The 15,059-nt window shown below is 52.7% G+C and overlaps 1 protein-coding gene across 2 annotated transcripts in view; it reads right to left on the reverse strand.

Annotated features, from left to right (window-relative positions):
• Positions 1–518: 518 nt before the first annotated feature.
• Positions 519–15,059, reverse strand: part of ASPHD2 (aspartate beta-hydroxylase domain containing 2) — a 19,628-nt gene continuing 5,087 nt past the window's right edge. The window contains exons 2-4 of one of the 2 annotated variants that reach the window (XM_034790603.1): positions 8,785–9,922; positions 4,558–4,671; positions 519–2,173 (exon numbers count right to left, since the gene is read on the reverse strand). In XM_034790603.1, coding sequence (XP_034646494.1) covers positions 2,166–2,173; positions 4,558–4,671; positions 8,785–9,670 — 1,008 coding nt within the window. In that variant the 5' untranslated portion in view covers positions 9,671–9,922 and the 3' untranslated portion in view covers positions 519–2,165. Of the gene's footprint in view, positions 2,276–4,557; positions 4,672–8,784; positions 9,923–15,059 lie in introns of both variants that reach the window. The other variant, XM_034790602.1, reaches the window with a different exon arrangement.

Consider the following 15,059-nt stretch of genomic DNA (forward strand, 5'->3'; position numbering starts at 1 on the left):
TCAAACCTCAGCACTGACCGGCTTTGGGGGACGGAGGTTTTCCTGCTCCTCCAAAAACCAACTCCTCTGAAACAATGGGTGCTAGTCTGAACAGTTCTGTGGCATCTAGTCCTATCCTCAGCAGGCTGAATGGTGTCTGCTCTCACCTGGCACATCTCCGGTGGAGCTGCGGCGTTGGCCTTACGCTGAGCTTTACAGCCCATGCTCCGCTTAGCAGTGTTCGGTATTGGACTAAATCTGTCTTTCTTCTGTCCGCTGCCTGACAGCTGCTCTGTCCCCTTTACAGCATCTCGATATAGGTGTAGCCCTGCGTGTCGGCCTTTTCTCTGTCCTAGCCACGCCTGCTTCCCTGTAGTCTTTCCTCCTAGAGCTTCTGCTCCAAATCTGGTCTTGCTCCTCTCCTTAGTACAATCCCTCCCACTTGCCAGCACCAGGTTTTCACTGCAAACCAGCCATCTCAGTGGCAAGTGGAGGAAATCCCCCAAGGAGCCCCACACACACACACACACAGCCTGTTCGATTTTTCAGCACAATTGTTTATTGATAGTCTTTCTTATGTACTGGTACCAAACTGTAACACAGTTACCGAGTCAGCCTGCTTCCTTTGTAATTCTATCACAAAGTATTCAATGTGCGTAGAAATCATGCATGTCTCGTATTCTTTTAAGAAGATATTTGTGTAAAAATACTTCATGTATTTGAAACTTCTACCTTATCTTGCAATTTAATCACTGAAAAATCTGTGTAGAAAACTCATTTGAACTCAGGTGTATACTTTCCCTTGTACATCATTCAGTAGTGAGTAATCCAGGGATCCTTGCGGATTCATTTTCCTCCTCCAGCAGTTACCCGTTATCACATTTGCTTTCCAGTCAGAACAGTAAGTACATTTGGCTGTATACATGACATGCTGTGTTACACATTATACACCTGACACACAGACAAGTAGATACTCTCCAAGAAAAACACATAGTTGAGCTGGTGGACACGACTCTTAGGGGTAGGCAGAAGGCGATTTCCCTTCTGCTCTAGAACTAGAAGTTATTAAATACCCCCTGCGGAGGGCAGTTTGACGCTCTACCATTCCGTGCACTGGGAGAGGAGACTGAGAACCAGACACAGACCAACTTCCTCGGGGGCTTGGGCAACTCATGCGGTTATTTGCTACTTTCATACAACTCCTCCCTTTGCCCCACCAGCTGGTGTGTCTATCCCAGCCTGGGGCGCTGAAAGCGTAAAGTAACAGCTCTAGGAGGGGTTTAGGCCAATTAACAAAAACCTTTGGTCAAACTTAAGGTTCAGGTTTTCTGTGTGACTCTCCCGGGCAGCGTCTAAGTTACTCCGCTGCCTGGAGCTGAGGCCCTTGGTCACTTTCAGCTCAGCTGAAAGCACCAGAATGGCTGGGAACACACAAAACAGCCAATCTGACCAAGCAAGGGCTTGTGGCAGCAGGCTCAGGGCCAGACACCTTCTCGAATGCATTGGAGCCGTCATCCCAGCCCTAGGCAGCCACCTGCCGTGCTATTTGCACACTGGAGGAAAATGTTTTTAAAAGCCTCTGGCCCCACAGCCCCCATGCCATGTGCTAGCACAGAGCTTGTGTTTGCAAAGCACCATCACCCTCTTCAGCTTCGGGTTTGCAATGGGTCTGAACGCACTCTGCACAAAGGAGCAGGGAGACCACCATGCTCCTTGGCCATTTCCATCTGGCTGTCCGAGTTGTCCACCCGGTGACTGTAACCAGTGACAAAGACAGGCTGAGCACAGCACTTAGCTGACCACAAGAAATGTTACATTATTACATTCAAACAAACACCCTCGATTTTGTTACTCTAATTCTGAACACTGCAAACACAGTAGCAACATAACACATACTACAGTGGTACCGCATCTAAATCACAGAGTGAAGATAATGCACTCTCATGGCAGAAAGAAATCCCTGAAGCAATGATGGAAAGAAAGAGACTGTAAGTTAATGCAAGTTGGAAGCTTCCATTTACAGTAACCCCGGAGCGGGGAAAACCCAACACTGTATGTGCTATGAGAAAGGTTTCCAGTGAGGCAGGCTCCCACGGGTGGAGATGGAACCGCAGCGGGGCTGCATGAGGCAAAGCCCCGGCAGGCCAGCCACCTGCCCTCGAACCCACTATGGCAAAGAAGCACGATCATCGTCCTGGAGCAAAGATAAAATCAAGGGCTTGGCGCTCGGCAGCTGCAACATTCGGGTGCCACAAATCCACCATAAAGATCACACGAGGGCCCTCTTCGGGGGGACCTACACAGAACACAAGAGCCCAGCCATGAGGCACGAGCAGGGGTCCTGGCGCTCAGGCCACAGTGCTGCACTGTGCTGGCTTCAGGAACCCCCATGCACACTTCTCCCTTCTCGTGCTCAGAACAGCGACCGGGCAGGCAGCGGGGCTCTGTTCTTCTGACGAAGGGTGGCAGCACGCTGCCCTGCCCTGCCCTGGGACAGAAACTAGCCTGGAGCCCCCCTGGCAAGCAGTGCAATAGCACTCATGGTGCAACAGAGAGGGCTCTGCCCCACCCCACCAGTCTGTACCACAGGGGCCCCTAGCCCCATCTGCCACCCCAGACCTTTGAGAGGGTCTTTCAATCAGAGGGAGCCCAAGAGCTTCAAGCTGATGGTTGTACAATGGCCCCCCTTCCTCCACTCCGCAGGGGTGGGTACGTTCAGCCACGTGTACAATGCCCAGCGGTGCCACAGAACCATTGGGAACTCGATGTGAAACTCTGCCTGTCCATGGAACTGCATAAGGCATTTGAATGAGGCAGCATGATGGCCAGAACAGTGGGGGGAGGAGGGGGTCTATTCCCCTGAGGCTCCAGGTCTGTGCCCCACTGGCTATCTGTCCAACCCAAAGGGACAGGAGTTATTTACTGACCATTGGCCAGGCTCTCCTCTGAAACAGAGCCCTGCCAGCAGCACAGTGCCCCCCTCCCGCCCCAGGTGGTGGAACTGGTTCAGTACTGACTGGGTGGGAGAGATGCCCCCTACTGAGTCACCAGCACCACAGCAAGTGTCCTTGGAGGTTTCCCAGCCAAATACCGAGTGCACCTGGTGCTGCTTAGCATGCAAATGCCAAGACTCGTGCGTTTGTCCCATAAACTGAGCAATGCCCTGGGAACCTCAGCGTGCTAATCCCCCAGGTCTCTGGGAATGGGCTGTTTTCCCATTGCTGCAGGAGAGTTTATGTGGGGAGCAGCACCCACTCTCCCCAAAGTACTCCCTGTGTAAACCAGCATGACAGCTGCTCCTATGCCATCACCCACTCATGCAGGTTCATTCAGCAGAGCTCCCATAAGTGAACCAGTCATGAGAAGCAGCTCTACCCAAGTGAAGGGAAAGGGACATAAAACAGGTACAGGGCTCCCATCCCTTCCCCTGGGGCAGTGAGCAGCACGAGAGCACACACCAGGCCTGAGCAAGGGAAAGAGAGCTGCAGCAGCAGACCCAGCCATATTTCCTGCTGCACCAGCCCAGAGTCAGAGGACACCTGACCCAAGGAAGAGGAGATGGATTCAGCAGAAGCACCTGTGCCTGAAGCAGGAGTCAGACCAGACCCACAAGGAAACTGTGCTTCCTGCTACCAAGGGTGAGTACTTGGGAAATGGCAGACGATCTGGATAACTGGGTGGGGAAGAGCGTTCACTGAGGCTGTGGGGGAGGTAGTGGGTAGAGTCTGGAGTCTGAGCTTCCCTCCCTGTATTGAGGCAAAGAGACTACCTGGCACAAAGCATATCAAACGCTTTGCACCGTTTGCCACATCTTGACTTGTCAGTGATGCTGTCTGTTACTGTTACCTGCCATAAAAGCGGCTTGTGTGGCCCTGGGTGGCTCCCAGGCAAGGAACCTTGCTCTGGGGAAGTGGGGAATCAGGACACAGCTGCCCTTTGCATTTCTATTATAGCAGCTTTGCAAAACGTCTGCCCACCTGCGGAGCAGGTTTTCATGCTCCCTGTCACCATGGGAAAGGCAGACAAGGAAGCCTCAGGCCTGGGCTGGCAAATGCTTGTGACAATTTTGCAAGGCTGAAATAAAGTCACAAACACAAGTCAGGCCAAGCAGCTGACTGCTGAGGTGGAGTAGGCCCCGGGCTCTTCGGAAGCTGTGTGCGCCGCCCCTCTCCTGGAGCAGCTGGGGGTTAGTGATGTGCAAGCCCCAAAAGGCTTGGGTTGGATAAATACCTAACACCTCTCTGCAGGAGGGGGCTGGGTGCAGAATCTGGAAGGAAGAGGCCTCATTGAGATTCCTAGTCCCTTCTGGTTATTGGCTGGGACCAACCTCCTGCCTTTTCTCAGGGTTTTGAGTGCTAGGAGTGCAGGGAGACCAAGGGAAAGCCAAACCATTGATCCAACCCTTTCCAGGCCTCGGAGGAGGGACTGCTGTACCTGCCCCAGCTTATCCCTCCCTTACTGGGTTGGAGGAGCCTGAATGTAAACCTGTTTTAAAGGCTGCCGATAGCTGAGTGAGGTGAGGCGGCAGGGGCGTCTAGAAGCAGTGAGCCTGGCAGGAGCTGGGCATGCTGTACTTGCCTTCGTGAAATGCAGTGTGCAGAAAGGAATCGTCAAACAGGAGGCATCGGCCTTCAGCCCAGCATTGGGGCTCGCCACCCACCACCAGCTCGCAGTTGCTGGGAGTCTTCAGACCTTCAGGTACGAAACACAGGAGAGAAAAGAGGACAGATGTGGGTCAGGGGAGCTGTGTCTAGGTGGCTAAACCCTCCCTTTTCTTTAGGGCCCAGGTGAACCCTTTGTCTGAGCCGTGGGCTGAGAGGTGGCAATACGGGGCCAAGCCCGGGAGCTTGCATCTCCAACCCCCTATTGCATCACTTTCCCATCATGCTGAGCTTCACCAGCCTGAAGCCAGAGCTGCGAGGTGCAGTACGTAGCCACAAGCAGCCGCCCAGGGCAGCCTGCCCTGGCGGTTAATGGCCATGTTAGCAAACCACGTTTCAGGAGAGCTTGTGATGTTTTTAATGGGGGAACTGACTCTCACCCCCCAGGAATGAAATGCAAGCAGTGAGCTGCATGTGGGTGGTGAATGGTGATGTGGCTTGTACTGCAGTGAGGGCTGGAGAGTAAGGAGCCGCTTCCGTCTGTGTCCCAAACGTGTATGGCTCTTAGCAGGGCTGGCGCTGAGCCAGAATTCGGATTGACAGAAATGCTGCACTCCATCTGCAGTGCTTGGAACTCGGGCAGGTGCTCAGTGCCCGTGTGGGCCTCCAGCTCAGCCAATGCACTTCGGTCCTGGCCTGCACCCACACCCAGCTCAGCAAGGGCGCCCCTCAAGCCAGTGCCTGACTGCCATACAACCCTGTGTGGTAACTGAAGGCTGGTTGTATTCAATGCCTGCCATGAACGAGCACGATACCACAGACTCCTTTCTTTGGGGGAGCCTGGAGGCGCAAGGTGCCCAAAGCAAAGGCCCAGGAATCCTGAGGCATGTCTCTGGCTTTGGATCTGAAGTCTGAGGGAAGCAGAGATGTTCTGCCCTGGTCTGATGGGGAGGGCGCTGGACTGGGGCTCTCGAGAGACCTGGATTCAGTTCCTGGCTCAACCACAGACTCCCTGCGTGCCCTTGGCCGAGTCATTTAATCTGCCTGGTGGCTTGGATCCCTTCTGTACCATGGGGCTAGTAGTGCCCCACCTCCCAGGGGTGCCATGAGGACAACATCCAGTCATGATTGCCAGGTGCTCAGATACTGTGGTGACAGTGGCCTTACATATACCTAGATGGGTAGAAATCCAGGCAGCCCCAGCTAAACCGGCTATTATGGACTGACCAATGCCATTGAGAACATTGTACTTTTATTGAGCTATTAATACACCAAGGACCCCCAGCAAGCAGCTGACTCCTTGAGGATACCTTCTGGTTTGTGAAAGTAACGTCCCTCATTACAGCCTGGGGATCACGCTGCTACAATGGGGCCAAGAGACTGTGTACAACTGGGGGGAGACACAGGGATCCATGCACTCCTGAGTCTCGAATGGTAACATATGGCATATGTTCCGCTGCTGCTCGGAGCCCCAGGCATTCAGAACACCCACAGCAGGAGACTGACTTTGGTGCCAAAAACACGTGGGCCCAGCAGGGGCTCCCAGCCGCCCGGGAGAGCCAGGCTTGTTTATGTTTCTTTGATGTACGTTTCAGAGACTGCAAAACAAAACCTGGTTCCCTCCACACGCTGTCCTGAGCTGCAGAAGCTCTGTTCTAGAAGATGGGCATGAGGAAGAGCGTTGGGCACTGGCTTAGCAATGTCTAGCCGACCCCCTCAGGGCTTGAAGCCTGGAGAAAGCACCGCTCATGGCATTGGGCATCCGGGGACGGGAGCCGGGGAACCTGAGCCTAGAGATGGTGCCACAAGCTCACTCTAAACAGAGGTTTAGCTACTCCGGGGCAGGGCACACCGGGGAGCTGCAGCAAGTTGACCAATGAACAAGAGCAAGGTAGGGTCTCCTAGGGGGCTTTAAACACACATAAGTCTCTGCTGTCCGCTGGGGAGCTGGGACCCTCGCCCTAAAGCAGGGAAAGAGCACTCAGGGGTGCCCTGTCACCAGACCTCCGAGCACGTGGAGTGGGAGTCTGGGAAATGCCAAAGGGAAGGGGTAGAACGGCCCAGCCCTACCGGCGCAATCTTCCCCACTGTTCAGCTCCACCTGAAGGGGAGACGCTAGCGAGCCCACAACCCAGGCTGTGCTGCTCTGCTCATTGTTTCCCGGTGTCAGAGCTAGCCCGTTCCCTGCTGGGCTACTCCCCTTCCCTGAGTGGCTCTGGGCAGACCGGCTTACACTGCAAATGGCCCTTGGCTTGTGCACAAGTCAGATGAGCTGAAGTTCAGAAGCCTGGAGGCCAGCCCAAGGCAGTGCTGGGCACGTGGCTCCCGCCCTGGGGGCACAATGAGGCCTGGAGTCCAGGGGCGAGGCCTGACAAAGCTAGGTTCTGTATTGCCAATAGCCGGGCCCCTCGCTGTGACCCTGACTTTATGGGAGGGGATAAACAGCCAGCAAGGCTGAGCAGGTGGGAGCCTTGGCAGGTGGTGTCTAATAGTTGCATTGCTCCTTCCATCCCGCTCCTAGGTGCCTCGGCCTGTCCCTTCCCGAGGAGAGGAGATGGGGAAGTTGATGGGGAGCTCTACTTGTTCCTCCTCTCCTGGCCAGCTCCCCAGCTAGCCTAGGGAAGGGGAGCATGGCTCTAGCTGACCTGGTGAAGCTCTGGGGCTAGAGAGCTGCTTCGAAGCTTGCCTCTAGCTTAAAAACAACAAGCAAGTGCCAGTGTGTGTGCGCCTGGCAGAGGTGGCGGACCAGTCGTGTGGGGTGTGCCAGCAGGGCCACAAGCAGATTCTTCCCCCACCACAAACATTATTGCTTTCTATGTTCCAGAATCCTGGCTGTGCGCAGCAGAGACACTTTCCCAGCCAGGCTCTCCCAAGGACTGTCAGCAATCCAGGCTTTTAGCTCCTTGAGCTGTAAGTACTGGGCTCTGCTCAGAGACAAATCTGCAGAGGCCAGATGCTGTCTGGGCCTCTCCTCCCTTTGCTTTTCAAAGGGCTGGCTGATGTGCACAAAAACAGGCTCCTGCAGCTTCCGTTAGAGCTGCCCCGCTGAGGCTGCTGCTTGGAGGCAGACCCTTCTGCGCGACAGTCGTCTCACAGCAGCAAAACCTGAGTCACTAACAGCAGCCCCACTCCAGATGATGAAGCTGCAGGAGGAGGGGCACAGGCTCTGAAGCAACTAAGATCCTGTTCTCGTGCACATGGCCCAGGGGGGGTGGTATGTACGCGATGGTTTGCCAGTTTCCCTGTCAGTTCAGCGTTCCCTCGTGGTTCAGGTGGAAGTAGCTGGAGTGTCTGGGGCAGCCCAGAAAGGCCCCATCACTTCAGCGCCTCCCAGGCAGTGAGCATGTCGTCCCCCACCCCTGCCTGCAGTCAAGCTAAGCGTTGTCTATCCATACCATTTTAAAAGGGCTGAAGAGAAACGTGGTGGGGGAGAGGAGGAGAAATCCCCCTGGTTGCTGAGCTAGAGGCCATGGAGAGTTCTTGGCAGAGTGGGGCGGCTGGAGCCCTTCCTGCATTTCGAAGGGAAGGTGCGGCACCCAGTGGGAGCTCTGGCCTACATAACGTTCCTATTGTGCTAATAAAAACCCTAGCAAAACACCAGGATCAGCTCCTGGAGACACAAATACCAATGTCTGGCTCCTCGGTGGCTTTGGGTATCGTGTGCAATCTGAGAGCAGGCTCAGAGCTAGTAAAGAGAGAGGTGCCTCGTGCAGGACCCTTCCATCCATCCTAACAGTTAATCTCACTGGTTCGGGAGTGTTTGCAGTGACGCTCCCTCACCCAGAGAGTCACTTCATTGCCCAGTTTCTCTGACTCCAGTTTCCTAAAATCTGAGCTTACATTTCCTTCCTTAGCTCTGGGCCACTGTGCCTTGAGCAGCATCTTCCGAGACTGAATTATTCCCTCCTTTCCCTTTACGCTGCGATCATGACCCCTCTGTGACTATCCTAGTTTAGGGTAATCCTTATTATTATACAAATCTAATCCTTGTATAATTTTTTTACCCTTCATCGGATGGTCTCTAAATCCTCCTTAAACTCTGATGAGAACAGACTAAACCTGTCAGGATTTGAACTCAGTACCTTGAAAATACAGCAGACTCTTCACTAAGTTCCACAGACCTTAGAAGAACTAACATCAGTTTTAGCAACAAAGAAGGAAGAAAAATACCTGTAGCTCTTCTCTGCTTCTGCTGGATACATACCTAAATGGCATCGTATGCGGATGTTGGTTGGCCCATAGTGCTCCCCAATGACCGTGCCAGGGGTCAGCACAGAGATGCACGCGTTCCCAAAGACATTGTTGCCAATGCAGGTGCGGAGGCTCCCAAGTAAGCGATACGTCCGTGGGCATTTCCTGCAGTTCTTGGGAACGCACGTGCCCTGGTTCACCAGGTAAAAGGTGAACCACTCCCCGCTGGGCGTGCTGTTCATTTTCCATCCTTGCGGGAGGCTGCAGTTTGAGAAAGCTTTGTAGAGGGTCTCGAATTCACACAGGATGGTCTGGAAGTTGCGTTCCAGTAACTCCACGTCGTGTTTTTGAGCGTCCCGTGAGAAATAGGGCATTGTTGGTAAGTCTGGTAAGAAGAAGACTTCTGGCTTCTGGATGGATGGTCGGCTGTTCAGGTAACGCCCTTGCTCTCGGATGCCCTTGTGAATCCTGCCCATGCCAGACCAGGAGTAGCGCTTGGCGTATTCCTGCAGATTGTGATAGAGTTTCTGGTTAAGCCCATCGTTTCTTGCGCAGCGCACACACTCGGGGGAGTGGCAGTACGCGTACCCATTCTGTAAGCCATTGGCATCGGAGCTCTGCATGAGGGAATTCACAGTGACATACGTGCGGGGCTGCTCCCTGCCAACGTGGTAACAGTACCAAACAAACAGTACCAAGAGGCAAGCGACAGCAGTGAGTGCAGTGGTGTCACAGTCCCGGAAGGACTGGATCCCTGTAGCTATAAAGTCCCGGAGTCCATCCAGTGACCAGCTCCAGTCCGTCAGCCACTCCAAAGACATTTTTGTAAAGCTGTTCTTAGAGGTGTATAAAAGGGCCAGGTGATCAGTCCTCGTGGTTCTTAAAGGCACCCACACCATGCAGGTTAGTAGGGGCACGGAGGGAAGGGCTTGCCATGGAGAAGCATAGTTGTACCTGTTCCCTGGACACCTGTAAGCACTGCATTAGTGAGTGGCAGGTTGTTAGTGTTCACATCTACATGTTTGATGAGGCCTGTGCCTCAGTATCAGGAAGTCCTACGGTGCTGTTATCGTTAGTGAAGCATCAGCTGTGGCATCCCTGCCAACGTTCTGAGGTTATTCGTTCTCAAACGCAGAGCAGACAGGCAGGGTCTGAAAAAAACAAAAACCCAGATGGGCATTAGGGCTTTTTCAGTCTGGAATTACTCACAGTGTGTCAGATTCAGCATCTGCTTGCTGTTCTGAGGAGATCCGGTTCCCATTCCGCAACCTGCAGGAACTAAGCAAAGGGGTGGTGTGGGGGTCATTTAAGTGAAAGTATTTGGACCAATAAAGATAGAACAGGAAATGAGGCCCTTACCCAACCCTGCCAAGTATCTTAACCAGATGATGGACATTGTCTTGTGCTGGGTTTCCTCCATCTCTCCCACATTTTATTCCATGAATATCAAACAGGATGTGAACCCGGTTGGGGGAGCATCAAGCGATTACCCAGCCAAGCCTCTGTCCCTTGCTACTGGTGCACATTCTTCCATTCTCTCCTCGAGCGCTGTGCAGTAGCCAGTGCTGCTCCCCCTGATCCTTTCCTCCTGCCTGCTACAGCATCACTTCTAAAATCTGGTTGATGCATAGCCAGGGGAGAAGCTGGGAATGTTCTTTTAATAGATGTATCTTGTACCACATCACAGATTAAACCTTGATCTAAATGCTCTGAAATGACTCTCCTTTTAGGGAATAGAGCGCTTTCCACTGAGAACAGATGATACCACTCAGGTGGTTACTAACAACAGAATCCATGTTGGTGGAACGCCAGCTTTTCTCGTTTTAGACACACAAAGTGGAAATGAGTGCCCCCTGTAGGGCGGCAGGGAGAGGGACGCCCTGGAGCATACCACGCTCCTTGGCTCTGCATAGCAAAGCAGTGGGATTGAAGTTACCAGACAGGTGAGCTCCTCAAGGATCAGAGGGTCTGTTCAGACAAGGCTCCTGACATCTATGCTCTTCAGGAAGTATCCAAAGCTGTAATCTGCAGAAGTCACGAGGCTCTTTCACGGGATCCCAATACTGCCTGCTTTGAGTGGGCTAGAAATGTCATAGGAACAGTCACTCTCTGACAGAGCTGGGCACTGCTGTGACCAGGGGACACCAGAAAGGGCAGAAGAATAAATTGCTGAGTGTGGGTGTGTGAGAGGGGTGGAGGTTTTTTTCTTTTTTTTTTCTTTTCATCTAATTAACCAAACTTATCTAAGTCCCAACGAGGTGTCGGGTTTGCTGTGCACCCTGAGCAAGGGTTCACACCAGCTCTTGTTCTATCAGAACTGGGTCATAGGAACCTCATTCCCACCTGCTTGGTAATCAGACTTGAGATCGATTTTGTTTATATCTTATCATTTTAAAAATCTCAATTTCATTTAATTTCTCTGAAGCCATCCTGCTGTGTGCGCCCATAGCACGTCTCTGCCGCCATCTATTCTTACTCCCATTCTTCCTTCCCCATTTCCTCTATCTGTTACTCACTTGTTGCATTGTCTTTAATTAGACTGTAGGCTCTTTGTGGCAGGGCCTGTCGTCTTATACACAATATTTTACATAACACCCCACACTGTGGGGTAGTGATCTTGACTGGGGCCTCTGGGAGTTGCCACAATATACATAATCCTGGCCTGGGGTTCTCTGCACTTTGGGGTTAGGGCAAATCTAGGGCCCACTGTGCCAGACTGCCCCCAAAGTCCAACCATTCTGCCAAGCAAAAGGTGCTTTTCCACTCAGTAACTCTCTCCACCATAACACAGTTACTGGCTTAAGGGGCCAATCACCTATAAAGCAAATCACAGTTCCCTGCCCTTTGAACATCCTGGGGGGCTGCAGCCCCTGTTCAGTAAATGGAAGCTGAAAAGGTGCCTAGGTGCATTCATGGAAGGCTATGCCCCTTCATACTATCAGACCGAGGGAGAGGGGCAGCTGAGAATTATTTTGGCAAACCAACAAAGAACCAATGTTTTTAAAGGTCAATACCTACAAAGTTCCAGTCCAGATGGCTGCTCTGTTCCTGCACTTTTGTCAAGGGTCTTTTGAAAGCACCTGATAGAAAAATGGAATGGGGAATTTACAAAGTGGATCTGAGTGCAAGTGTTCCCTTTAACAGGACAGAGCTTCTCTGACTATCGCATTGGTTTGCTCTGAATTCTCTCCCTGGGAATCTTGGAGCAGGAAGGGGAGGAGGGAATGAAGGCAAAAGCACAACTGGGGTTTTCAAATATGTGGATGTTGTCAAAAATGTAACTCCTATTAGTGGGAAAGGAAGTGCACTACTGGAGCAGAGAATGGACATGTGTATTCACTGCAATTAGCCATTTAGATGCCATAAAGCAGTTGAAGGATAAACTGGCTGATAACTTAACTATACAGAGATGATTTATCTTGTAATAGTATTTTCTGTACAAACTATATCCTCCAAAAGCTTCAACCAAATGTAATAGCTACCAGCAGAGGTACATAATGAGAAATAGAGAGAGATGGGCTGTCTGAAAATATTTGAAAGTAGATGGGGAGAGAGAGTCTGGCAAACGTTGCAGGGGAGAAGGTTCTTGCACCAGCAGTGGTGAGACAGTACAGAGGAGCAGGAGGGTGTTTGTGCTGTTATGTTCCAAAGCAAGTTATATGTAAGGCACAAACTGCTTAGCCCTTGGTGAAATGGCCTAGCAGGCTAAGTGCTTTGGCTGCCCAGTGATGCTGTTGCTGTGGTCCTGGCAGGTTGGGGCACAAGGCTGAGGCAGCTCTATGCCAAACTAGAAAAAGGCACTTTTAGAACAACTACATTTGCAAAACTAACTTCCTCCCATTCTGTTTCCCAGTTTTCACAGTGTGTGCAGCCAGGGGCTTTAATGAGAATTCCTCAAAGTGCATATGGCACCTCTGTAGTGTCTGCAAAGGAACTGTGCATTGTGATGGGCTGGAGCAGGCACCTGTTGTCTCCCTTTCAAATACTGACTCCTTGAACACACGTCTTGGCCTTAAATCAGTAATTGTGTTCAGGGGCTGCCTGGGGTGTGTGGTGAGCAGGTGCACTTGGCAGAGGAGGGATTTGTACTGAAAGCATTTTTGTTATGTTTCAAGGTGACATCTGCAGAAGTTGCTGGTTAAAGGTGACTGCAAAGCTTTCCCTTAACAAGTGGGTTGATAAAGTTAATATCCCAAAGGAGGCAAAGGGAGGAGGTGTCCATCTGACTGCTACAGGGTGATCACCTGGCACACTTGTGCCACTGGCAGCATATCCCCACCCATGCCCACTAACTGTCACAGTCTGATCAACTGGGGAAGGTCAATAGAATTAAAAACACACCTCTCCCTGGACTGGTACAAGTGCCTGCTCCAGCTATCACAATGCACTACCCCTGTGCAGACACCACCCAAACCGGAACCCATGGGCATTGCTCTCACCACAGAGAAAAGTCACCTCTAGCCCTGCCCCTCCAGGATAACTCTTCAGCCACGCCCCCAACAGAGCTTCCTGCTCAGCAGGAAATGCCTTCAGAAGCATGTGTGCCACTGGCAGGCCAGGAGAACCCCCTTTCCACTTCAGAACAGGATTTGGGACCACTGAAGCGGGGTGACCACACAGGAACCACTGCCTAAGGGGCAGGTGTATTTGCAAGGGTTTAGTCAGCTTGGCTGGATGCATTCAATGAAACTGCAAGTTCTTTACCTTAATACTGAGTCTCAGTCTATTCATTAAAGGCACCTGGTGGCCTGGGATCCAGAAGCTTCAGCATCAGTTAATAATAAACTGCAGAATCAGTTCAAAATAGAGACAATCAATTTAAAATTACATGGAAGCTGCACCCGTAAAATGTAGCTTTGCTGTCTACGACAGCAACGATGTTACATAACGAATCAAGGCAGGATTAGAGGCTGCAGAAAGTTAAACTAAAGGATTCTTACTGGAGCGATAGGCAGTTTTCAAACAGACCGGCCTTTGCACCAAGCATAGTCTCAACCTTGGTGGGTTCTGGATCTGATCGCCATGGAGCAAACAGCATTTTGTTGTCGTTTGCTATGCTGTCCCAGGCCCCGCATTCGAGGAATCTTCTGTTCTCACTGTGAGGAGGGAACCTCCTCACCATAAACAAGTGTTGGGGTGAAGCAGGGAAGGCTGTCTGTTACCACAGTGCTGGAAACACTAGGGTTGTTTTTCAAAACGTCTCTATTGTGCTGGTGTCATGAAGTGCCCAGCCAAGCATGGGATGATAGGCCTCAGCAAGACATATGCTGACGGCAGCCACATTCACAGCTCTCCAGCCTCAAGAACAGCAGCGCAAAGGAACTCTCTTCTGGGTTTTCCTCTGATTTACATCTGCAGGACCTATATTAAGGCCCCGTTAACATCCTGCGTCTACTGCAGAAAAGCAGATTGACACCTGTCTTGTGAGCTGCTAGTCGCAGGCACCCACAGCTCTGAGGGAGGAATGCATGACACGGATTCACTAGCGTCACCCCCAGCCCCAGGCATGAAGATGCTCCGGTACAATGCAGGGTTACAGCAGCCACCTGCCTGCGTGTGGCTGCTTGCCACAAGGCGGGTCACGACCCTGCCCCTGGCACCCTGTTAGCAGACAATGCAGCCTTCCTTCCCCGTGGGAATCTGAAACCACAGCCTGGGTGTGAGGCACAGCCTTCTCCTTTGCTCTGTGGCAGTTGTCGGCCAACCTGCTGCCCCATTTGCCTGCGTCTCTCACTTGAGGCACATGGGGTAAGGAGGTAAAAACAACCAGGGCAGCACCTATAGTATCGGCAGCCCCAGCTCCCCACTTCTCCCCCTGCCTCAGGCAGGGCACTGGCACCCCTAGGTTAACGCCCGGACAGGACGAGCCACCCCTTGGCATTGCTGGGTAACCCTTGGCAGTCCTGACCCCCTGCTTCAGAGCCGCCTGAGTGCCGGGGCTCCCTGCCCTAGGCACCATGCCGGAGACCCTGGGGGCACAAGCACCCACTTCCAGCCAGTGCCCCTGCCCTAGGCCGGGGACCCCAGGGGGCATGGCCATCTTCCTCCAGCCAGTACCCCCTGCCCTAGACACCGAGTTGGGGGCAGGGCCCCCCCTCCAGCCCGTGCCCCCTGCCCTAGACACAGTGCCGGGGGCAGCCCCCCCTCCAGCCCACGCCCCCTGCCCTAGACACTGTGCCGGGGGGAATTGGGGTGCAGCCCCCCCTCCAGCCAGCGCCCCCTGCCCTAGACACAGAGTTGGGGGGCAGCCCCCCCCTCCAGCCAGTACCCCCTGCCCTAGACACAGAG

The sequence above is a fragment of the Trachemys scripta genome, chromosome 15 (assembly GCF_013100865.1).
Source record: "Trachemys scripta elegans isolate TJP31775 chromosome 15, CAS_Tse_1.0, whole genome shotgun sequence".
NCBI lineage: Eukaryota > Metazoa > Chordata > Testudines > Emydidae > Trachemys > Trachemys scripta.